Source organism: Chaetodon trifascialis, chromosome 13 (assembly GCF_039877785.1).
Source record: "Chaetodon trifascialis isolate fChaTrf1 chromosome 13, fChaTrf1.hap1, whole genome shotgun sequence".
NCBI lineage: Eukaryota > Metazoa > Chordata > Actinopteri > Chaetodontiformes > Chaetodontidae > Chaetodon > Chaetodon trifascialis.
This window is the reverse complement of record NC_092068.1, coordinates 13,813,180-13,838,592: the sequence shown is the minus strand read 5'-3', so window position 1 is coordinate 13,838,592 and position 25,413 is coordinate 13,813,180. Positions and strand designations below refer to the sequence as shown.

General features: G+C 41.2%; 2 protein-coding genes across 2 annotated transcripts; one reads left to right on the top strand and one right to left on the bottom strand.

Annotated features, from left to right (window-relative positions):
• Window positions 1–1,609: 1,609 nt before the first annotated feature.
• rassf4a (Ras association domain family member 4a) lies at window positions 1,610–20,582 on the top strand. Its single transcript, XM_070977600.1, is given in 12 exon segments — window positions 1,610–1,657; window positions 1,660–1,697; window positions 7,797–7,865; window positions 8,017–8,092; window positions 15,540–15,646; window positions 16,627–16,703; window positions 17,892–18,061; window positions 18,529–18,630; window positions 18,711–18,762; window positions 18,857–18,978; window positions 19,577–19,674; window positions 20,429–20,582. Coding segments are annotated over 12 exon segments (1,029 nt in total). The 3' UTR covers window positions 20,499–20,582.
• LOC139341405 (C-X-C motif chemokine 11-like) lies at window positions 5,530–6,975 on the bottom strand. Its single transcript, XM_070977924.1, has 4 exons — window positions 6,904–6,975; window positions 6,543–6,672; window positions 6,342–6,425; window positions 5,530–5,759 (listed from the first exon to the last, which is right to left on the bottom strand). The coding sequence occupies exons 1-4, from the start codon at window positions 6,962–6,964 to the stop codon at window positions 5,627–5,629; spliced, it is 408 nt and encodes a 135-aa protein (XP_070834025.1). The 5' UTR covers window positions 6,965–6,975; the 3' UTR covers window positions 5,530–5,626.
• Window positions 20,583–25,413: the final 4,831 nt, after the last annotated feature.

The window sequence follows — 25,413 nt, the reverse complement described above, 5'->3', positions numbered from 1 at the left end:
CCCTGAAATTAGCATATTTATGAAACAAAAGCTTGCATTAAAAAAGCCTGTATTAACATTTCATTTGTTTGTCTTTAGGTTTATCATGCTACAAAGGATACAATTCTCCATACAGACATTTGTCTTTTGTTCAGGTTATAAATCAATACTGTTTTGTTCTGTCAAAACACACACACACTGTACACACACTGTATTCCTCAGTCCTTTGTTCACTGAACTGCAGATATAAAACTGCATGTAGCCTTAAGAGGCAATCTCTCCACAGCATCAAAGCTGAGTAGAGAATCGATAAAAGCAGAAAGGCTCATTCATCAGAAAGCGCCTCACTGCGAACTGGGGCCAGACACGTGAAAACACACTTAACAAATAAATAGCCCGTAGGTTAAACAACTGGGTTATTTTCCATATTTGACACCATTAACATCCCTTGCAGCTACGTGGCGTCATAAATTCTGTGAATCATGTAAACATGTTTCTTTGCACAATATCAAAGCTTTGACATGTGATTCCAGTCAGGAGTGATGAGACGTTCTGGTGTTTTAATGAGAGAACAGAGAGTCTTTGTCCAGAGTTTGCTGAGGCCACTCATTGGCCCATAACCGGGGCTGTATTATCAGCTTCATAACAGTCTCTGCTCAATTAGCAGCACAGTGACCTGACAACAGAGGAAATGAACGTCAGTATTTCCAGTCCACTTCCACAAATGTTCCACCAACTTTGTCGGACCCACATCCTTCAGAATGAGCTGTTCTCTGTGGGGGAAGTTATTCAGCTGCTGGAACAACTTACTTCCTCTGTGCTTGGTATATCATAAATCCTATTCAGACAGAGGGGGGGCTGGGGGGGACTTCCTACAGTTTGTGTTTCCACCCTACAATAGTTTCCTAGATGGCAGATCCAGGCTCAAAAACAGGATGGGTGAAATAAATCTTAACACGTCACAGAGACCTTCCTTTACTGCTGAGCTGAAAGAAAAGAAAAAAAAAAAAAAGATAAGTGCTTTAGTGGTGGCTGTGCTAAGCAAATTTGATTTTCAAATTTACTCACAAAACAAAAAAGGCACAAAGAGAAGATGAAATAAAACTCCACGAATGTAACACAAAAGGGGATAGTGATACAATTCAAGCATGGTCCAGGATAATACCACTAGAAGTAAACACTAAAATACAACTTCAACCAGCAATTTACAGAATTAGCTGAGAAGGGTCAATCAAATCCTCCACCGCTTGTCGATAATGGCAAATTGTCATTAGAGGTGGATGTCCTACATGTGGATTTTGCATCAAACACACCTCTAACCTGAATTTTCTTGTAGATAATAGGTCAAACTAACAAAACTAGTAAAATCAAGTTTAACCTGATTATTATCTGAGCTGATTTTTTTTTTTTTTCCATTCATTGAGCAGTGAATTTAAGAATCTGCTGTGACTGATGAAACTGAGGCAAAGCCCAGAAGCACCTTGATGAGGAGAGAGGTATGCTACCCTCATCTCTCCGCCCCGCCCACGCTAAACTCTGATTGGCTGAAGCGCATCATTACGGTCTTCTATTGGATTATCGTCTTGTCAATTTAATTTTCCAGCTCTGAATACCGCACGTCCGAGGAGGCATGAAGACTGATAAGGAACGGTACGCGGGATACATCGCCGGTGCATATACGGATACACGGAAGAAGACGGAGGACACACTCTGCTATGGTAAGACCCACCTGATCAAATTCTCTGCTGGATATTTTTAGACGAAAAGATCAGGAAGTAAGGAAGTTTACTGTTGCAAGCATGCGGTTAAACCCTGAAAATGACATTATGTCCGGACGAAAGGAGGTGTTCTGAAGTTGAATGCAGGTTACTAACGCTGTAAATTCAGTTTCTTGCATTTAGCCAGTGGTGATCGCTATGAAACTTTCCTTTTTTGTCCGATTTAATGTGGTGTACTCCTTAATCTGTGTAATCATTACAGTTATAGCTGAAAGACATGATTCTCCAGAAACTAATTTGCCGATAAATGTCTGTCTCCGGTTTGTGTTTAAATTTAGATGTTTGTGAAAAATATATTTTTGGCAAAATGGATATCGTGTGCGTAATTTGGAGATCTCTTGGACGTTTTTACGCATGGGAATGGATTGTCTTCGGGCGCAGCTGCCAGAGCTGGTGCGATAATTGGATACGCATCTCGCGATGATCAAACCAATTAACAGACCTGCAATGAGGCTTCTTTGTCCACCGAGGGAGTTTACACTCCGAGGTAACGCGTAATTTAGTCTCAAGAGGAGAGAAGAGACAGATTATGTAAATTCACCTAAATCTGAGCATCACCCACCAGAATGACCACTATCTTCTTTGCACAGCTTAAAGCCTTTGGTCTATCCCCTGTGCAGCCATGTGCAGTGGCTGAATAATTCATAATAATGGTGACAGACTGAAATCCTTTAAGTTATGGAATATTTATACAGCCATTATTATGCATGAATATGTAGGAGAGATAGACTGACCATCCCATTATGCACCCACTTTGTCATCAGTTTCCTTGGATGAAAGTGGGGGTGGGCAGAAGTCACTGAAAGGCTGATGGGTGCTGCTGTTGCCTCAGTATTTAACATAAAGGGTGTTGGGGATTTTCATGTATATAATGAACAAGGTCACCAGAGAAGTTTGGATTTGAATCTTCGTCTGTATGAAGATAATAAGAGCAGCAGCAGTGTGGCAGAAATCTAAAACACTCTTGTCTCCATCTTTTGTGCTCAGTGTTCATTGTTTAGCTGAATTTGCACCTCACCTCCCAGAGATCACTTCCCAGTCAGACGGTGGTGTGGTCACTGCTGGACAGTCTGTTTCCTGGTTTTTGTGGTGGCCATCACTGCTCATGCAAGCATTTTTTTTTTTTTTCTTAAGGAACTTCTGTCTCAGCTGCAGGAAATGCAGAAGAATCACTTCCTGTGCAGCAGAGGTTATTCTTCGGAAAGCTCTGCCTAATTTGCTTGTGAGAGTAACAACTAACAAGGTTTGGTGAATTTAATTTTCACCCTTGTGAATTTGTTAGGAATGGGTCAGGTCAATAGATGAAAACGGAGTGTATGAAAGACGAACTACATACGTATTTATTTAAGTCACACACACTATTTAAACTGATTAACCTCACTTCTTTATCATGTGACAAAATAATGTACTGCAACTAAATGGATCATCTCAGAGTGTACTGACAGTCCCGACCAATAGCTCAAATCAGATCCTCAGAGTGAGTAAAACCCATCCACTGCCCTGCAGGCTCTGCTCCTGCAGGTGGTGTCAGAGATCATAATCCATGTCAAAGTGAACTGTGTCTCTTCCATCACTGAGCGGAGCGATGCGCTTTACAGATGTGCGTAATGCACTAGGTGGCAGCACAATCCACTGTTCAAATGTATACCTGAAGTATCACTTTGTTTGAAACAGTAAGCTGTAGTCAGAAAAGGCAGAAAAGATACTCTTGAAATTTTTAGTAAGAGATTTAATTTCCCTCTCTTCTTACAATCTGCTGGCTCTTGAAGTAGGTTTTAATAACTGCTAATTTTCTCAGTTCTGTCAACAGAAAACCTCACAGTAGTCAGACCAAAGCTCAGACTTGTAATGTAAATATAAATACTCAAAATGATGTTCCTTGTGTCCATTTATCTTTTATTTAAGATACTACAAACACAATATATTACCTTTGAATGCATTACAATCAATAAGCAATCACTGCATATTGATGATTCCCGACTTTCAATCATGTGGTTGTTTGCATTGGGGAAAAAAGAAAACGCAGTACCTGATAGCTACTATTAAGATTTAGGATATTTTGTTGGTAAAAGCAGTAGTTTGTAATAATGAAGAACTGTTATATACATTTTAAATAGAGTTCCACACTGATGGAAGTATTCAGATCCTTTACTTAGGTAAAAGTAGCAATACTGCAGTGTAAAAATATATATCAAAATGTACTTCAGTAAAAAGTGTAAATTAAAATTATCAGTGTTTGGTGCAAATTATTATTATTGTTATTATTATTATTACTGCTGATGCATCATGCTGCATTTTAATGAAGTATTTGGTTGAGATTACGTGACTGTTTAATTACTGATCTGTTGAACGTGTACTTAATTATAGGTCAATGCAGCATCGGTCTGCATTTGGTGTGTTAGCATCTCAATCTGCAAAGTAACTATAGCTGTCACTTAAGTGTCTGTATCTGTTGGTCACATGCTGTCATAACGAGACAGCTCCTGTAGATTGCTAAATATTCATAGTCATCCAGTATCCTGTGTAACCTTGTCACCAAGGAATGACATTCAGCTACACAGGCATCCAGCTGCTTTGTTTTTATTCATCGATAGCATACAAGATATGGAAAGTCCCTTAAAAGTCCCAGTCCAGCCTGTGACAAAGGGAGCCTTGTTCAGCAGATTACTTTCACTTTCCATATTACCACCAAGGGCTGTCCATCATTGAGAGTGGTAGGGGTCCTCATGGCAGTGTTGCAAGAGTCCACAGTAGGTGTTCAGGTGGAAAACAAACAGGTCAGCACATGCTTGTTTAGTCGCCTTCCGTTACCAGATTGATGTGAGTGCATGGCAAGAGTAAGCAAAAGTATTGCGTGGATGTATGTGTGTGTGTGTGTGTGTGTGTGTGTGTGTGTGTGTGTGTGTGTGTGTTTGCTCTCTCGCGGCTCCATTGGGATCTATCCTGTCACATGCTTTACAGGAAATCTCAGAGCTGGTGTAACGCTCGTTTACAAGCCATCATAAAATAGTCACTTTCAACAGTCCACGCCCCGATCACCTGATCAGACGTCTCAGTTGTGCAACACCAGCATGTCCATAAAGGTTTTATAGCAATTGTTCCTGTGATTTGCACAATTAACAGTATTGTGTTTTCCAATACACCTCCAGCATATGCTCCTACATCCAGTGGTCACTCTGGATTTGTGCCAGGGGAAGATTAATTTGTACATTCACATTATAATACAGCACACAGTTCTCTCATGATATAGCTTTGAGCTGTTTGTGCACATGTTTCGAGTGAGACATGTTTGCTTTGTGACTGCCGCTTGATGACTAACATCCTGTCATTTATTAACTAAAGCTGAAGCTGTGGGTCAAGTGACCTCACATATCCTGTCAAGGAAGTTATTCCCATCATTCAGTTCTAAAGAATTTTAAGAATAAAGATTCACACAATTGTTCTGATACATTTATTTAAAAAACATTGTCTGAAAAATGCCTACATTTATATAAAAATAAATAACCAACTCAAGCTCTTTCGTTATCTTCTCCAGCTGCATACACAGAACTACACATGAATAATACATTGACCATTTAACAGCATTTGTAAGCTCTAAGTGTTAACATTTACAGTATAACAAGCCTCCAGGGCTTAGTTTTCAACATCACATCAGTCACTTGCACGGCCCCCTGCTGCTGGCCTACAAAGAGAGTTTGATTTACAGCCCAGACAACAATTTCGGGGAGCTTGTTGTCTGAGCTGTGTGACGTTTATAGAAAGAAAAGTGATAGCATGCTGGGTGGCCTGGACTCCACAGTGTGGCAAGAATCAGCATTTACACACTTCTCTCCATGCAGTAGCTTCCTGTCAATTGTCAGGCCGGGCGACTATTGGGAGTTTGAGGATGAGGCTCTCCTGCTCAGGCCCCGGCTCCTCTGTCGAGACCGCTGGCGCTGACCTCCTCTCCCTCGCCTCCTCCTCCTCAGGCACAGCTTCACATCACGACCCAACTTATGAGCTCTAGAAAACACACGCAGGAGTACAGAAATTTAGCCCGTTGGCCTGTGAATTGATACTCTTGTAGAATCAGATAACTTGCTGATTACAATGAACTTGGCCATAGTCCATTTCAGGATGGTCAAATATTTGGGTACAATATATCTGTGGCATGAGTAGCTCTTCTGGAAGAACCCATCATACACACTGAGAAAGGAAAACATGAAAAATATGGATTTGAATACAAAAGTAGTTGATTACCACTTTCTGAGAGGCAGTAACCGACAAGTAGCAAAACATGTGAAGGAAGAAAAACTGCTCAACTAGGTGCTTTGTTGAGACAAGAACTGGCTTGGCAGCAAATATGATACTGTTGGCTGTGATTTACAGGAAATATTAAGACAGGTGGAACCCCTCTAGAACCAGTCAGGACGCTCATCTTAAATATTCTGCGACCTGTCATGTAATAAGAATATTGCATATTGCTGTTGTCATGTGCAAAGGTTATTGCAGTTTCTTTTTTTTCATCATACTCGGGGTTGACAAAGCTCTCGTATCCCTCAGGCACACGAAACCCTCACAGAGGCAACCAATCAATGCTCTCACCTGTTCCAGCAGCGGATCAGCTGTTTGCCCATCGGTGCCTCTGGATTCAGACACACTGGTTCGTTGTTACTCCGCAGTGTCACTCTGAAAAAAACATGTAAACCGACACATTTAGTCACACACTTCTGTGTGTGTGTGTGTGTGTGTGTGTGTGTGTGTGTGCGCATGATTGTGTCTGTGTCTGCAGGATCTTGTACTCACATTACTGTGACTTTGTCACAGCTGGGGCTTTTTGAGTAGACCTGCAGCTCTTTCAGCTGCCCTCTGACTCCCGGTTGCGTCTGTGGACACAAACATCTCCCCGGCACAAACGTGCTGCCTGACTCTCTCACTGCACAGACACAGACACAGTAACAGGATTACAGGTTAATTCAATACAGAGCAACATGAGCAGAGATTAAGTTACTGCAAGTTCACGTACTCAGAAAGCTTTGGTCAAAATAAAGCAACACTTTTACTGAATCCAGAATTTATGAAAGAAAAACACACACACACACACACACACACACACACACACACACACACACACATATAAAGCAAGGATGAATCTGTAGATTCTTACCTGTGATCAGGACACAGCAGAGGAAGGCGAGCTGGCAGACTGAGCGAAGATAAAGCTTCATACTGGAGACAGGCTGAGCATTGACACTGAGCCCCTGAGCCACATGCTGCTGTTTTATACTCTCGCTCCTCCCCCCGCTCAGTCAGAGCTGGGCTTTCCAAAGCAGGAAATTCCCCATGGCACTTTCCCTCTGAAATCGCAAGACACAGGGATCAGGATGCAGGGATCAGGGACATCATTCCTCTGGTTTAGTCAGAAAAGACCTGACACCCAGAAGGACACAGTGATTAATAGCTATCCCAATTATTTTTAGTATTTTGCTTTTTTCCATTGAATTTATTGCACTAAAAAGGACAGTGTTGTTGCAACTGGTCGTTTCTTCAGAAAAAGTATTTCTAATCATTATTGTGACGCTAATTGTTTACAAGATGCTTGTCACAGTAGCTGGAGGTATCCTTGAATGATACAGAAGACACAGGGGTGTTTTCCGGGCTTTGTCCAGCATTGCCACAACATGTTTCTTCTATCAGTCTGTTGGCTCTGTGTCAGCAACACCACGTGATTTCTCCAAATTCCTTGCCCCTGCTTTTAAGTGAAGCCATTAGTCCAAAACATCCTCCCAGTCCTCAAATTCTATCAGTAATTAAATATGACAGCACAATGTGCATATTTGATGTTTCTGAATCATTGTGTTTGTTACATATTTCTATGTGGTTGGCCATCATCTGTTTGTGGTCAAAGGAATTTTCTCCCTGGGAATAATTAGGTTATCTGTAAAAGCACATCATGATTATTCATGTCAACTGAGCCATTGGTTTGGTATGAACAGTGTTATAGAGATAATACAATATTACTGCCATTTTCAACGTTTCTCTCATGTTTTTCTGCCACAGCTGGGCTCTAGTCAGAATGGGTGAGCACCAGACCTACGTGAAGCTCAGCGAAGAGAAACTTATACCAAAGTAAGTCCTTTTAGTTCACTCACTGCACAGTAATTATGCACAATGAAGTAAATCACAATGGTGATTACATGTGTTAGATTTCAGCATTGCTTTCAGTGTGTGAGAGCTATGAGCGCTAATCTACCATTTGTGGTCCTGTGTTCATAATCAGGTCTGACATCTTGTCTCTGCTGAGGACATACAACTGTTACCACGAAGGGAAAAACTTCCAGCTGAGGACTCGTGAGGTAAGACAAGTCTCAGCCGCAGACATGTCACCCGACAGGAGACGGTGCTGGTGGAAATAACAAAAGATAAAGAGGGAGAGTTATTGACACTTGCTCGCCAGTGGGTGTGGGCATGCTGGATTGCAAGATATACTTGTGAAATGGGTCGCACACATACCAAAACTGGAACCAGTTAAACCAGCACTTTGATTCTCAGGCGTGTAATGAGGACAAAAACGTGAGACCAAATAAGCTTCCAATGTGGCTGCTGCTCTGAGCACAGAGCTGTGACTCCTGGGTTCATTTCCAACATGCCAAACGGCTGACAGACCACAAAAAGCCCCCTTTTCCCTCAGAATGAAAATGGAAATGGAAGGTGGGAGGGAGGGGTCTTAGATTTTCGTCATATACACTAACCACTCAGCAAAGTATTTCCACAGTAAACGTTTTGCTGTTGTGGTGTGTCTGTAAAGCTGCTTGCAGGAGCTTGGTTATTTGTTTGATAATCATTCTATGGGTTTTATGGTCGGGAGTTCCCCTTTGTGTTCACCAGCAGGTTTTTTGAGAGTGAGAGAGATGTGTGTGTGTGTGTGTGTGTGTGTGTGTGTGTGTGTGTGTGTGTGTGTGTGTGTGTGTGTGTGTGTGTGTGTAGGGCAGGGTGGTCATGAGCTGTCCCTCTTTTTGTCCCAACAGCCAGACCCACTACATCCTCTGCTTTGGGAAAATCCCCCACAGTCACAGACATAATATGAGTACATGCAATATACACATATATAATAGAGGGACTAATGATATCACAATATTGACGTAATATTAGCCAAAAATAAAGATGCAATAGCTGAACCTCTTCAAGAGGGCCATTTTTGTTGTTGTCTTTTTTGATGGGAAGTGGAACTCTGCTCATTATATTCGCTCATTATAGAGAATGACTCAGCACATTGCATTACACCACTGTCACTTGTCATTGGTCATCCAGAGCTTTTATGTGGAATTTTAGCAGTGGCCCTCCTTTAAGTTAGCTGCAAACGCAATTCAACAAAAACATGTTGCTTCACTCATAGTTAAATAGATTCAGTCCAGACTTGTAGAACAGCATAAATATTTCCCAGGTGTGAAAGCAGTGAAAAGAGGCTGCTGCTGCTGTGAAAATGGGTGATTCTGCATTACATGTTGCTCTCTGTGTTATCGCTCAGGCTTTCCAGCTTGATGAGAAATGTGGGACACAGACAAATAAGGACTTAAGGGTCTCAGCCAGAGCAGGTCAATGACTCACTTTCAAGTGGCAATGACTCATTCATAGAAGGTCACTTCTTATGAAGTGTATCAGGCTTCACTGTTAACTTGTAGTTTGTCAAGAACAACATATGACTTTGTTCATAATCAAATATTAGCAATATAACAGTATCATAGTATCAGTAGCACATTTTGCCACAATTGAACAAATTCTGCATATATTACATAAAAAGTAGCTAAAATACTCCTCCTCAAAAATGTACATGGTGCTCCATAAATTAGCATACTATCCACTATAATTACATACGCAGGAACATTTGATGGGAACAGTGGGCTAGGGCACTTCACTCAATCCTAAATCATACTGTGCTAAATGTGGTGATATTGGGCAAACTATTTCTGTATGCATTGTGCAAAGACAGCATTGTTGGCTCAGTCTAGTGTGACTGAAATGCTGCAAAAAAGATCTTTTTTGTTATTGCAGCTGCAAAGCTGCACCAACACAATGTGATGAACTGAAATTTGATGCTAATGAGTAAGAAATCTGTTTGAGGAAAAAAAAGAAAATTCTTTTATCACCCTTCAATTTGTACTGTAAAAATGATGTTAAGTCTCATCTCAGGTGTCTTATACTAAATAATAACAGATACATAGAGTACATCACCTTTTGTTTTTTTACCATCTTGTTTGAACCATCTCCTCCCGTTCAGTCCTTCTCCACCTCACACGGTGATGAAGGTGCAGGCTGAGCAGTGGCAAGAATGACAAGTTTTAGCAAAAGTCCTAAAAGCATTGTCTTTACTCAAAAATACACTCAAGTCACAATTTAAAGCAACATAAACTGTTGTTGAGGTTGAAGGTCCATTCTTGACCTTGGATGCAGCAGCAGACAAAACAAGCTCATCGTCAAGTCCGTTTAGTAGCCGCTCTGGGGCTTTCAGCCTCAAACCAACATGGATGAGACATCTTTAAAGCGCTCAGAAATACTGAAATTTGAACATCGACCATTCTGTGACAACTCGGCATTTTCATCATCTGCTTAGGATAGAAAGCATCAGATCAGCTACCAAAAGAACTTTCCTATTACCGTATTCTTACTACAAAATACATCGTGCTAACATGGTGACAGCTGTGGTGGTGTATTGTACATGTGTCACAATATGACACGTGGTCAGGCTGAAATGGGTGAAGAGCTCTTTTTATGTAAAATTCTCTTATTTTCTTGCTTTAATAATTTACCCTCGACATGATTTAGTGACATTGCTAGAACTGATGGAGTGAGGCCAGAGGTAACTCAAGACCCATTAGATGTTTTGTGGATGTGAGGGACAAAGAATTACTCAGCAGTGACAAAGGTCATAAACTCCTGACACGCCTGAGAATTTGTTTTGATTGTTCGATAAGGTGTGAAGAGGCAAATGGAGAGGCTCCGAGGACTTACAGGTGTTGTTTTATGACTACATCATGTCTTTGCACTGCAGATGCAGTCAGGTGACATGTGTTAGTCATGTTTTGAGTGGAAGCGTCAGGTGGTTTGGCTCGGAGGTGCAGCGCCATCCATGGTAAACTGACCCAGAATGTTTGAGGAGAAAGCAAGCACTAACATGCGTGCCTGCTTCGAGTGCAGCTATGTAAGCTGTAATAATGTAGATGATGCTGATTCCTGGAGGTTTTTTCTCCGCTCACTGCGCAGACTGCAGATCAGCAGCCTCGCTGAGAAAGACTTGTGCTAACTGGACTGTAGCCATAGTGGTCTGATTAAAGGGGTGCCATTTTTTGAAGCACCCCTGCAACTAAATAACCTGCTCAGATAATAGCAGATAATAGTCAAACAGGTTCAGTCAGGAAACAATGGGCTCAGTAAAACACAACAGAGGTTTAAGGTGTTTGCCTGTGCTTGTCCCCTGTAATGACTTCAAATATCAATCTACCTCTGTGTGCATGCAGCTCCCTCTAGTGGTTGTATCCAGTGCTTCTTTTCTACCACTGTGGCACCATTGACTACCTCTAGATGGCAGTGTGGTGCTGGGCTTTTTTCTTTTTGTGTGGTGCTGTTTTGTTTTTTTTTTAAAAACAGTGGTTTGGTTGGTTCAGGTAGTAATAGAAGAATTATTCAGGTTATTATTAGGTACACATTGAAATGTCCACTGTGAATGTTATGTTATTACATGTTATATCATTATCACTGATGCTTTGATATGTTAGCAGCATTTGTGGTATATCAAAGCAGACAACTTTATACACTGTTGATGTTGGGGGGGTTGTTGAGAAGTACCGAAAGTATCCTTATCCTCCTTATGCATAATATCCCATTTCAGAATAATCTATGTTATTTTACTTGATTATAGTTATTGATGCATTATTGTGTAAGCATCATTTTAATGTTGCAGCTGGTAAAGTGGATCTAATTTGAACTACTTTATGTACTGCAGGGTAGTTTGGGATCAGTAAAGTCCTATCTTAACCGATAATGATACACCATAATTTACTTTTGATTTATTTGTATTATTAATCTGAATCTGCAAAATAAGTTGTAACTAAAGTTATCAGATAAACGCAGGGAAGTAAGAAGCACAGTATTTCCCTTTGGACTGTTGTGGAGTCGAGGTATGAAGTAGCAGAACATGGAAATACGCAAGTAAAGTACAAATACTTCAAAATAGTACTTAAGTACAGTGCTTGTGTAAATATTCTTTGTTACTTTCCGCCACAGCCTAATAATATAGTTTATATGTGACAAATGGTCTGAAATTGTTAGCACTCCCATATTTTACATTTCCCCATACTAGGTTGCTAGTTTCTGTATTTTCCTTGTTTAAATTGTTCATATTTTTCAATATTCTTTGTTTAAATTGTTTTTATTGCTTGTTTGCTATTTAATGTCTTTTTTACTGATGCCCTCTATTTTTTTGCTATCCACTTTGCTGCTGTAATACCAGAAATATCCACACCGTGGGACTAATAAAGGGATATCTTATCTTATCTTATCTTATCTTATCTTATCTTATCTTATCTTATCTTATCTTATCTTATCTTATCTTAAAATGAAATGAGAGTGATTTAAACTGTTGGAGTATAAGCATAAAATGGAAATACTCAAGTACCTTAATATTATGCTTAAGGACAGTATTTGAGTAACTGGCCTGTAGACACCACCCCTCACAGTCTGTTAATGCATCTGTAGACACAACTCTGGTAGTGTGATGATTATTATCAGTTTCTCACGTGTTCCCAGAGCCCAAGGTGATATCTTCAAATGTTTTGTTTTGTCCAAAACCAAAAAAAGATTTCCTGAAGAAAACAGAAAAATCAGCAAATTCTCACATTTGAAAAGAAAAGCTGGAAGCAGCAGATATTCCTGCTGATGAATGACATGAAGGATTCAACAGCTATTGAAATAATCATTTTCAACTGGATTTGAGATGTGATGATCTTGAGCTCTTCTGAGGAGAAACCTTAGAAACACAGAATAAACGTTTGCATCATTGTTTTAGTATTTTATTAGAAACTATATCCTTTACATCTTTGCAGAATATTAAAGAATGTAAACATGTAGACTTGAGTCCTCAGTGCATAGAAATAAATAGATCTTCACTTTTCTCCAGAGCCGTCATAGTAAGTCCCATCACACACTGCCTTCTTCATCAGCAGAGCAGGTCCTCCCAGCCATGTTTGATTATGTGATACTCCATCAAAGTGCCTTCAGGGCTTCCCACAACAGGAACACCTCTGTTCAAGTCCTTATCTGTCCAAACAGCCAGTCTACGGGGTCTTTGCCCCTGCAGTCTCTTTCTCGGCCCTTGAGGGAAAAATCCTCGGTGCTGTTCAGACTCAGACTGTAAGGTCTGGAAGTCCTGAGTGTGCGGGGGGACCCGCGAGGAAGTGAGGCTGAGACGGAGAGCTTCATCTGAGCCTTTGAGAAGTGCCGCAGCCTGGGGGACCTCTGGAGTCTGACGGGGCCGTAGCTCGGGGCCTCGGCAGCTTGGGCAAGGGCTTGGATGCTGATCATGTAGTCCTCTAGAGACTGGGAGCTCTGGGTAGGTTGGGAGGATGAGGGAAGGACGGGCAAGTCCTCGAGCGTCTCAGTAATGGTGGGTAAGAGAGGCGGGGAGAGCAGCAGGCGCCTGCTTTTCATTCTGGAGAGGAAAATAAATAGACTGATTTTAAATCGTGAATTCAACTTTCTGCTTTTAATCTAATTAAAATCTGTCACAGTCCATCTGGATCTGCTGTTTTGCAAGCTCTTTCAGAGCTCACAATGTTGCTTCAATTCCTTTAAAGCCGAAATCGCTGTTATACACCCTCTATGATAAAGAATAGCTGATGACGAAGAACAAAAAGAAGAAGAAGCACTCTCACCTTTGATGCTCGAGTCGTAGGGTTGACATGCAGAGGGAAACAGAGTGATGTGTAGTCCGCTCAGTTGAGTATGACTGGATCAGAGCGTATCCAGGCTTTATAGCGGCAAACTGAGGCAGAGCGATTAACCGCCCCTTCCAAAAATAGCTCTGCTGACCTTACTCACATCTCTGTGTGTGTGTGTGTGTGTGTGTGTGTGTGTGTGTGTGTGTGTGTGTGTGTGTGTGTGTGTGTGTGAGAGAGAGAGAGAGAGAGAGAGAGAGAGAGAGAGAGGGTGTGTTCATGCCTGCTCAGGAAACTCAGGAGTGGCAGGTCAGCGAGGTTCAGTGGCGCAGCTGCTCTCAATGTTTATATTCCAGAAACAATGAAGCCCTGGGAGAAATCTGTCTCACCTCCAGAAACTCACTTTCTGATTCTCCTCTCCTGTCTCTGATATGTCAGCATTAAAATGATTGTTGTCCACTTAAAATGGTGCTAAAAATTGACTGCATTCATCTCCAGTTTTGATATTCTAGCAGTAATTTGCACATTTCTCACTGGCAAGCCTCCTTTGGACCCCGCTGCTGTACCACTATGACAAAATGATTAGAGGCATAAAACGTATGGCAACCACAAGTTATCCATACAAATTCAATTTAGAAGCATGAAAGGCATACATTTAGAGCATGAGGGATTAGTTTAAATCCATAAACTGTGTATAAACACCTAAAGATCATGTGGCTCTTGTGGCAGTCTGAGGTGTCAGCTGTTTGTCCTGTGTCCTCAGCGGTCACATGATCCGAGACGGGAATAGCATTTCTTCAGGTGCCTTTTGATTAACTGAAATATATTTTTGATTTCTTTGTCAGACAAATTTTTCATGAATAATTCACCATTTGCCTGTAGCTGAGTGAAGCCAAATGTTTGTATTTATGGATTTATAAAACATCCTAATAGGATTTTCAGTGTAAGCCTGGTGCAACATCACCCATTTGATCCTATATAGGGTACAGTATGCATAGTACATACATGTATGTACACTCATATGTATCCTAAATACAGTGTGTTATCTTCTACAGGGGCATAATGAAATCATTTCCACTGAAACTAAAACTCAGCACTCAGCACAAAATTGATTTATGGACTTTTTCAGCAGCAGAAATTTTTATTCTGGCCTGTTAAATTAGCGATGATCTAGCTAGCAGGAATTACAGCCTGCGGTTACAGTCACAGCTGTGGTGAAGTATTTAATTTAAAACTGGTTTAGCAGGCGTCACCCTTCATTCTAACATGCTACAGATCTTTATGTTTAACATCTTGTCTCCTCAGCGACAGTTAGTGTATGTATGTGGGTGTGTGTAAGTTTGTGTGTGTGGGTATGTATGTCTGTCCATGTATTTGCGTGACTGTACGTAATTGTGTATCTCTGTGTATATTTGGGGGGGTGGGAGGTTTGGGGTCACACTGTTCTGTAATGTTGTTGTTTTTAACCCCTGTGAGGCACTTTGTATTACTATTAAGTATGAAAAGTGCCATATAAATAAAGTTGATTTGATTTGATTTGATCTTAAACAACTCACACAGCAGGTGGACCTAAATCTAAATTTAGAGTTTCGATTTTGTGAAATCAAAACGCCGCCTTCTATTCCCTGCGTGTACGTGACCCAAAGCAGTCGTTCTCAGACGTGACTTCACCCTTGTACAGTGGGAAAAAAAAGGGTGGGTCAAACCTGACGGGGTTTCTCCAAGATGAGAGGGTTCACCCTGTGAAAGCTGCGAGCGTCTGTGCCTGCACGTACACCTGATATTGAGCCGCTGTGGCAGCCATCCAGCAGGATATCCCCTCTGACCACGAGTGCTGATAATTATTGTTAAACGTGTGTGTTTGTGTGTGCAGGAGGATGGAGAGCTCATCCTCGAGGGGTTGCTGAACATCTACTGGGGTCTACGCCGACCAATCAGACTTCAGATGTACGATGACAATGAAAGATTTCGTCTGAACCGGTACAACAGCCAAACTGACACACACGCCTTCATGTGCTGAATAAACAGATGTGGGCCTTGTAGCTACAGCATTGTCAACGGGGAACTCACTCACAATAGCAGAGAGTCAGACTCTAACAGCTCACCCCTTTGTTCTCCAGTATCCCCACCCTGTATTATTTAGTAAAGGAAACTGGGAAAACTCCTTTTACTTGTGTAGAACATAATGTTTGTACTTAAAATTTCTGACTCTGGGCTGTGCGCGTGCCTCACAGCAAGATGGTCGCCGGTTCGATTCCCGGGTTGGGCCTTTCTGTGTGAAGTTTGCATGTTCTTCCCGTGCATGCGTGGGTTCTCTCTGGGTACTCCGGCTTCCTCCCACAGACCAAAAACATGCTCATTAGGTTAATTGGTGACTCTAAATTGCCCCTAGGTTGTTTGTGTATATATGTTGCCCTGCGATCGGCTGGCGACCGGTCCAGAGTGTACCCCGCCTCCCACCCGTTGACAGCCGAAATAGGCTCCAGCCCCCCCGCGACCCCAAAAGGGACTCTGCAGGTCAATGATATTGGACATCTGTGGCCAAATCAATTGACATATTGATCAAAAAGATGATTGCAATGGCAGATGAGTCTATAAGGAAAATACTCATTAGTTGCAGCCTTAGTTAAGAGTGCAGGAGCTACTGTAGTGGAAGTGAATGGGCTACTTCAGAAGGATTTGTTCCTCACCTCCTCTGCTGTGTCTTAAATAAAAAAAGAGATGGACTTTTAAATCCAAAGGACAGTTTTTTTAGGAAATAGTAGGAAGTATACCACATATCACAATATTCATCAAGATGTGGTTCAAAGCTTGGAAAAAAAACTCTAATAAGTAAACCTTGAGTCAAGATCTACCAAATATTATTTCTGGAAGACACCCAGATGCATTTTAAATTGTATTCTGTAAAGATTGTCAGGAATGTTAATGTACAGTGAACATGTTTTCCTGTCTCCCTACAGAAACAATAGATCTGCTGTGGTAAAGCAGTTAACAGAGTCCAACAATAACTCCCCGGGCAGAGAAAATGGACCTGCTGGTGAGACACATACACGTGCAGTCATTCTCTGACACACACGAACACACACCTGCTGGATTACTATAGATTACACACATGGTGAAATAGATTAGAGTTCCGCAAGTGCCTCATTCAGCAATTCCATTGTGAAGGTCGGCTCACGTGTTGAGCTCAGATTAGCATCAGATGGCACCCAGATCAGATCACCAGCACTATAAATAACCAAGGTTAAGATCTGTGGCTCAGCCATGCATCGGGCACTGGCCTTTTGAAGCAGTTTTGTCACCTGCTGACATCTCATTGGTGCTGTTCTTGACGACAGATAAATAACTGAGGAAATCCTTGTGCACCTTTTATTTATTCCCCCGCTAACATTGCTGTCATTGTTTGTTTGTTTTTTTTTTTGATTGGTCTAACATTGGCGCCTGGGTTGAAAACATGGCACGTCGTTTGAGACACAACGTATGAAATGAGGAAAAAATAACATCCTCTTCGAGAGGCAACCTAAATGTTTATTTCTGATTTTATTTCATATCCTTCCAAAAAATATTTTAGCAGCATTGTATATTAGCAGGCTGCACGGTGGCGCAGCAGGTAGTGCGCGTGCCTCACAGCAAGTTGCATGTTCTTCCCGTGCATGCGTGGGCTCTCTCCGGGTACTCCGGCTTCCTCCCACAGACCAAAAACATGCTCATTAGGTTGACTGATGACTCTAAATTGTCCGTAGGTGTGAATGTGAGTGTGAATGTTTGTTTGCATGTGGCCCTGCAATCGGCTGGCGACCGGCTCAGGGTGTACCCCGCCTCTCGCCCATTGTAGCTGGGATAGGCTCCAGGCCCCCGCAACCCCGAAAGGGACAGGCGGTATAGATAATGGATGGATGGATGGTATATTAGCACGAAATATTGGCAACTGGTTATGACATGTGTCCAACATGGCTGTGGCTTAGAGAGTATAGAGGGGCTTTTATTGAACAAATTGATTGTCATAATATCTAGACAATGACTTGTTCTTAACCTTGAAACTTATCTTCTCATAGTATTATTAATATGTTTTGGCATTGTGTCCTCCAAACATACACATGATCCATCCTTCTGTAAAACCATCTGAAACGTTGCAGCTCACAGCGGCCAATATGATGTATACAAACAGGCAACATCTGATTCATGTGGTAAGAGAGGTGTGTTTTTGTTTACATGCATCCTCGAGGTGGTGACGTGGGTGTTCAGGAGGAGGAGGACTCTCCTCAATTGCTGAGGACCAGGAGCGATGCTTCCTTCATGCAGGTTCAGAGGAGGTCAAAGACACGCACTGCCAGAGACTTGCAGCGCTTGCGCACACACAGGTTCTCAATCAACGGACACTTTTACAACCACAAGGTACGATGAACAGAACACACACACGAGCACGCACATTAATGTATCCCGTTGTTGACGCATCTCCAGGTGCAGAGGCGTAGAAGTTTCCTGTGCGGGTGTGCCTGTACTTGAGTTTCACAACAGTCTGCTGTGAGCTGATTTCATTAATGTGCCACACAGTACAAAGTTACAATGAGCTCCTCATCAGTTTCTCCTCAACACAGTGTGTGTGTGTGTGTGTGTGTGTGTGTGTGTGTGTGTGTGTGTGTGTGTGTGTGTGTGTGTGTGTGTGTGTGTTGTTATTGAACAGATTCCAGCTGCAGGGATTTCCTTTCTGTTTTAGATTTCCTGTTCAAAATGTCCAAGGTTTTCATGTCCAAGAGTCCCTGCTCCAATCTGAGTGTCACAAGTGTTGATGAAACGAAATCCCCGGCAGTTTGTGTCCTCTCTGACGTACATTTCTGTATGTTTGTTTCTCTCGCCCCCAGACATCTGTATTCACTCCAGCCTATGGCTCCGTCACTAATGTACGAGTAAACAGTTCCATGACGACGGAACAAGTCCTCAACCTGCTGCTACACAAGTTTAGGGTAAGCAGTAAGCCACTGGTTACACATCAAGTATCAGTTCAACCTCAAACCAGAAATAATCTGTATTTATGTCTTTTAAGGTGGAGAATAAATCTGAAGAGTTTGTCCTTTATATGGTGCATGAGTCTGGAGGTAAGGCCTTCACTTTTGTTGTGTTTTTGTGGGTAGAAATGTCGTGTTTTTGTGTGTTTGTGGTCAGTTGTTTTCTTTGTCTGTGGCCCTGTAGAAAGGACCCGGCTGAGGGACGATGAATACCCGCTGGTAGCTCGTGTGCTTTACGGACCCTGTGAGAAAATCTCCAAGATCCTCATCACGGAGGCCGACCTGGGAGAGGAGGTCACATACGATGTGAGTCCGGACCTCCTGCCATCGCTCTCTCCATTCTCTCATCTGGTCAACGATACGTGACCCCGTTCTAGTTTTTGGTGTAGTCCGTAACGCAGACAAACAATGATACAATGGAACAGTTATAGACAGTTGGGTTAAATTTAGCAAGCTGAGGAAAGATATCCTGTTTCGAGACTGATGTAACAATAGGCTAAGATGACCGACCATGTTGTGTCCTCACTAAAATAAATAAAACTATACTATAAACTATGAATAAAATTTTAATCTCTTTCATGTGTATCAACTTGATACAAGAGAGATGCTCAGTTCATCCAAATAACAGAAAAATAAGATCTTATTTACCTCTCGTGGTGTCAGCCATAGATTTGTTTTAATTTGTTCAGGTTTTGAAATCCACCTTTATGTCTTCCTCCAACACAATGGTAGTGATGGGGTTTTGCTTGTGTTGCTCAAAGCATTAAAAGATGACGTTTGAAATGTTGAACACTGATGTTTCCGTTCAGGAAACTGCGTGTCTACACTTTGGTTGCAGGTATCATATAGTCAACAACATGTGTGGCTCGCTAGTGCTGATATGTTTGAATCTTTTTGTTCCCAGGTTGCCCAGTACATAAAGTTTGAGATTCCAGTTTTAGACAGCTTTGTGGAGAAACTTAAAGAGGAAGAGGAGCGTGAGATAAACAAACTAACCAAAAAGTAAGTCGGGAGTGTCTCTGCTCCACAAAGAGTTATAAAACCAGTAATGGAATGCCTTATCTAATGATGCATCTATTTCATTATGTGAAGCCAATATGTGTGGCATTACAGCGTGAAAAGAAGAATGATGAGAGTGTCTGTGTGATACATTCATCATTCACTGTGTGCAGGATTGTGTAATCATCAGCTCATATGACTGAGATTTCCGCCCTGTGATCCTGACTGTGTATCTGTGCAGTACTCACTCACTTGCAGCATGTGGGTTTAAACATATTGGTTCTTTTTTTTTTTTTTTTTTTTTTTTCTTACATACTGAGGAATATTTTAAAATCTGCCTCTGACACTCTTGTTGTAACTGCTTGCATTAAAGGATAGGCATGGTGTTTTTTTATACTGTTCTTATTGTCATGAAATTCTACAAAAAGACCAAAATCAACAACGAATTGATCTTGCTAACAAGTATTGCTTTTGTTTTCTTACTGCTCTGTGACATTGACCCCCACTTAATGAGCCACACCTCGCTGCTGCTGTAAATACTCACTAATGTGTATCATTCCCCTGATTAAAATAGTCCCTACAGATTCACTGTTTACTCCTATTTGAGTAACGCTTACTAAAAACGGCAGTGCCCAGCTGTTTTACAAAAATTACTTACCCCATACTAAAAGTTACACGATACATATCTGTGACTAGTTTTTGAGCAGTAAGACTTAAATCTTTACACCTTTCATCATGTGTTTTCTCACCTGTGCAGGTACAGTGCTCTGAAGTCTATGATTCAACATCAGCTCGAAGGCAGAGCTCACACCAGTGACAGAGTATGAACGTTTCTGTGTCCATGTACTCTAAAGTAACTTGTGTGTGTGTGTGTGTGTGTGTGTGTGTGTGTGTGTGTGTGTGTGTGTGTGTGTGTGTGTGTGTGTGTGTGTGTGTGTGTGTGTGAGTGTGAGTGTGAGAGAGAGGAAGGGGTGGGTGCAGCACTAATGGTTGCTGATTTACGATGGGAACTTTTCCAAATGCTGTAGTGAATGTAGAGGTAAAGGTAAAGGGGGAAAAGTAAAGGCTGCAATAGAACCATATCATACACCAGCGTGCTTCTGCTTTTAGGATGACATATCTCAACAGTTTGTATGATCTGTTCTGTTAATGTTATTACAACGAAGTGTATCACTGCTTTGATATCCCTGCAATTAATGTATTCACATTTTGTATGACAATTCTTACAGCAAACATGGATGTTTATACAAGGTTTTGATAATGTTTTCTCTGACTTGGACCTTTTTTTTGTAATAAATCAGTTTTAGTGTGGTCTTTATAAATGCTGTTGGATCTCTGCTGACACCAAACCTAATACCCAGGTCAGACTTCCCACAAAGAAAACAGTCGTCTTTATTATTTCCCGTACTTCCACGGTGACTGGAGCAAAGATTAGCATTGTTCTTCTGAGTGACCCTCTTTGCCAGCTTGTTCCCATGAGCTTCTTGTATATGTGTGTGTGTGTGTGTGTGTGTGTGTGTGTGTGTGTGTGTGTGTGTGTGTGTGTGTGTGTGTGTGTGTGTGTGTGTGTGTGTGAGAGAGAGAGAGTGTGTATGTGAACTTATCAACATTACACAATGGGGGTATCCTGAGAGAGGAGGGCTGTTCCTTTTTCCCACAGTTTCACAAACAGCAAGATTGTTGTAATAATTGGTGGACCGACCCTGGCTTTAAACATTGACCTACAGTCAGTTGACCATTATTGTTGTTTGATCAATCAGATAATAAGAATAAGAATAATAATACCCCCACACACACACACACACACACACACACACACCCCACTACCACCTTCATATGTCTGCCATGAAACAAAAAGATGAGATTTCCTGGTTTCTTTATACAGTTTAGTATTAGATTGTATTTACCAATGATGTTTAAAAGCCCTCTGAACACTGCCAGAAAGTAGAAACCAGCTAAAATTTCAATTTCCGAATAAAAATCCTCTGGTATGACAAACAAACACCTTCCTCAGTTTAAGCAAACTGGCCTCACAGAGTGCAAGAAAATAGAGTTCTGGGAAAACAAATGGCCTTTCCCTGAAAAGGATGGACAAACTGAAACAGCAATTTTTTCTTTGTTGTACAGCTGAAAATGAATCATGTTTTAGCAAACATCGTTATCATCTGAGCTCTAGTGAAATTGTTTATTTTTAACTGCAGCGCCTGCTTTGGGGATGCAGCTGGATCCGGATGCAGATGCTCTAAAAATAAGGTGCACCACAAAAATGATGCAGCTGCATGTTTGATAAGCAAAACAAATATGTTGAATGTTAGTGGTGAATTGGACTCTGTAGCTACACAAACCTGTTTTTCTGTCCAGGTAATAACATTATGTAGATACAGTAGGTGTGCTCTGTCTGGTTCATGACGGATCCTGGAATCAGTCCTGCTTGATGATTTCCAACATTGCCCAATTAAAGAGTTGCCCCAGTATAAATGGTAGGGCTAAATCTCTGATTGTATACAGTATCATCATATCACCCATCCCAATTACCTTTTTTTATCCAGATACCTTAAGAAGCACCATTCAACCCTGTCCAGTCCTCCTCTCCCAGCACACAAGCTCCTCTCTGTGTAGACTACAGGACTTGGAACATGCAACAAAATATATATTACGTAGTGCTTGAGTCACTGTGGTGGGATAGTGACTTTGGCATCGTCGATGAAAATGGACAGTAATCAGGGGCGGACTGGGACAAAAAATCGGCTTTGGCATTTTGGACCATACCAGCCCACCACATTTGATAACGCACACCTTTTCAGTCTATTCAGTCTCTTGAATGTGTATACCAACTGTGCAACTCTTTAAAGCCACGTACCTTAAGCCATGCAATGAGTTAACAGGAATCAGTCAGAGTGGACACATTAAATACTTCCAAAAAGTCTAATTTACTAACACTACAAAAAAGTAGACTCCACCACTCCATCACAGTAATGGATCTTTAAGCAGAATTCATCGTATTGGGTGTACCTATTTGTTTCAGGGAGGAAGAAAAGGGAAAGAGAAAGAATAGAGATGAGAAATGATGGATCAGATGCTAACTCTTCTAAGAGTAGTACTCAATAAACTGTGAACTAACCCAGTCCAAAAGGTTGAATGTAGCTGAACTCCTGAATGAACTTTGAACTCTGTGTTTGAGAGAGAGAGCAAGAGAGATTTAATTATTGGTCAGTCTTCAAGATAAAAATAGCAGTGTAGAAACTGAAAACTTAAGAGGGATGATGACACATGAATGAGGGAGAAGGAAAGAGAAATAATAGACATGGTTGACTGATCTGATTATCACTGTTTTCCAGACAGTGCTGAATAAAGAAGGCCTGTGAACTTGGGCAAATCCTTAAAAAAAAAGACATCCTTTATGTGTGTGACAGACAGAAAGAGGATGAGAGGATCATCTGTGTCTTTTCCATTACATTAACTGAGAACTTACCAAGGAAAAGGATGCAAGTGAAGGCATCCCCTAAAGGACTATAACAAACAAGTGAAGGCATCCTCTGTGTGTGTGTGTGTGTGTGTGTGTGTGTGTGTGTGTGTGTGTGTGTGTGTGTGTGTGTGTGTGTGTGTGTGTGTGTGTGTGTGTGTGTGTGTGTGTGTGTGTGTGCGAGGGCTGGTGGGTGGTTATAAACAAACTCTTGCGCTGACTTTTTTTTTTTTTCTTTTCTTTTTCGCTGTGCTAGATGGCCAGTCCGTCTCTGAAAGTAATAATTTATTGTTTTCCTTTTTCCTCAAAGTAGAATTATAGACTGCTTTGGAAAGTTAGAATGAACAGCATAATGCAGCACCTCATATCACATTACGGATGTGAAAGAAATAGGAATGGAAATAAAATTTTAATGTTAAAAAAAAAAATCCCTGCACACCTGAATATGCCTTCAGCAGGCGTATGGACAAACATCACAACAATTACATATATGTACATAAATGCTAGGTAAATTATCCAATCAAAAATGAGCTGAACTGGAAAATGGAACATGCTGAGAAAACACACACATACCATCCATCCATCCATGGGTGTATAGGTGGGGTGAGACGTATTTTTTCTTAAGATGTCCTTAAAATATCACACTATTGTACTATAAGATTAGAAAAATATTAGTAAGAATTGTTATTAATATCAATACTGATACTGATAATAAACAATAGTGTCATTTATACACTGAGTTCATCATTAACATTCAGCTCCAGTTGTAACATTGACGTTGTCATATTTAAAATAGGAGGTCTTTAATACATTCACATTAAATTTGTGTATAATTATTATATTAACATCTTTCAAACTCAGATGTTTCAGAACAATACAAGATTCCCAGCTGAAATTACCACCAGGACACCAATGGTGTCCCTTTCTGTGGCGCCACCTTCTGGCCAAACTGTTTATTTTCTACTCAATAATTGTGCTAATTAGAGCTTTCTCTCCATTTGTAGCAGTATATGCAGTTAGTATGACAGATTTGAGGGCCACACATAAGGAAAATGGTGGTTTTAGGGACTCTTGAAGCCGCGACACAGTATATGCCACATGTACACACATGTATGTTCAAAATTTGGTATAGAAATATGTTAGGATGCTTAAAAACATTTCATGTTTTTCAAACTAAATGTATCAGGTTGATACCTCTCATCCAATATATTTTAACGGGCAAGTCCACCATTTTCACATGTTTTGAGGAGTATAAATTCTTTTGAGGTTCAAGAGGAAGCTGCACAAAATAAATTGAATTGCCTCTGTGACCAGATAAAAGGACGAAGCTTTCAGTCGATGTGTTTATATGTTTTGGGGGGTGTTTTGTGTCTTTTTTTTTTTTTTTTTTGCTCTGTTTTTAGACTTAGCTCAGGGCAGAATGTGGCTGCGACTGTTTATTACTGTTTCACAGTGGGAATCTTGTCTCTCTCAGGTGTGTCTGCAGTTGTTATGGCGGATGGCCTCGGCCCTGCTGGTGGTTCCAGTGGAGCAACAAACATTATCTGTTGCTGAAGGCCAACAAGTGCTTGGAAAGTATGGGAAACTCTGTATCATAGTAGTACCATGGTGGATACCATGGGACTAGTACTTTAGAGGGTACCGTCATAGACACTGTGGGTACTACATGGTGTTCCAAAGCAGTACCATTGATGTCCAGATAACACCCAGGCAACATAACAGATGTCAGTATGACTGACCATTTTTGAACCTTATAGGAGGTCTTGGGAGGGATGTTCAGATCAAGGTCATATAATGTTGCAGTCAGGCAGGAGGGCACCACCAGCAGCAAGCAGAAAGTCAGTGGTGACACTGTTCCAAACCTAGTCAACACTGAGATTGTTTTATGGCTCAAGTTTAAAGTATAACTTCAAACACACATTAACTATTTAACCATTAAGAGGCTGATAGAGGGAGCATATTTCTTGCATGTAGGGCAGCCAGTGTGGCACTACAGAGCATTTTCTGCACTGGGACAGCAGCCTGGAGCGATTTTCCTGCAGATTAGGCCACCAGAGGGCACTTTGTCATCCATGAGGGCACTGATGAGGTGGTTTTCAATCACAACAATGACCTAAGATTGACATTTACTGTTTCATGCCTGAACTTGCAAAGTTATTATAACCAAGGCCACATGAGGTAAAGAGCTGAACATCACATCCTGCGACCATTAACCGTCACCCGATCCGATCCTCTAAATGACTTTTATTTTGAAACTCTTCACCGGAAAGCAATTTGTC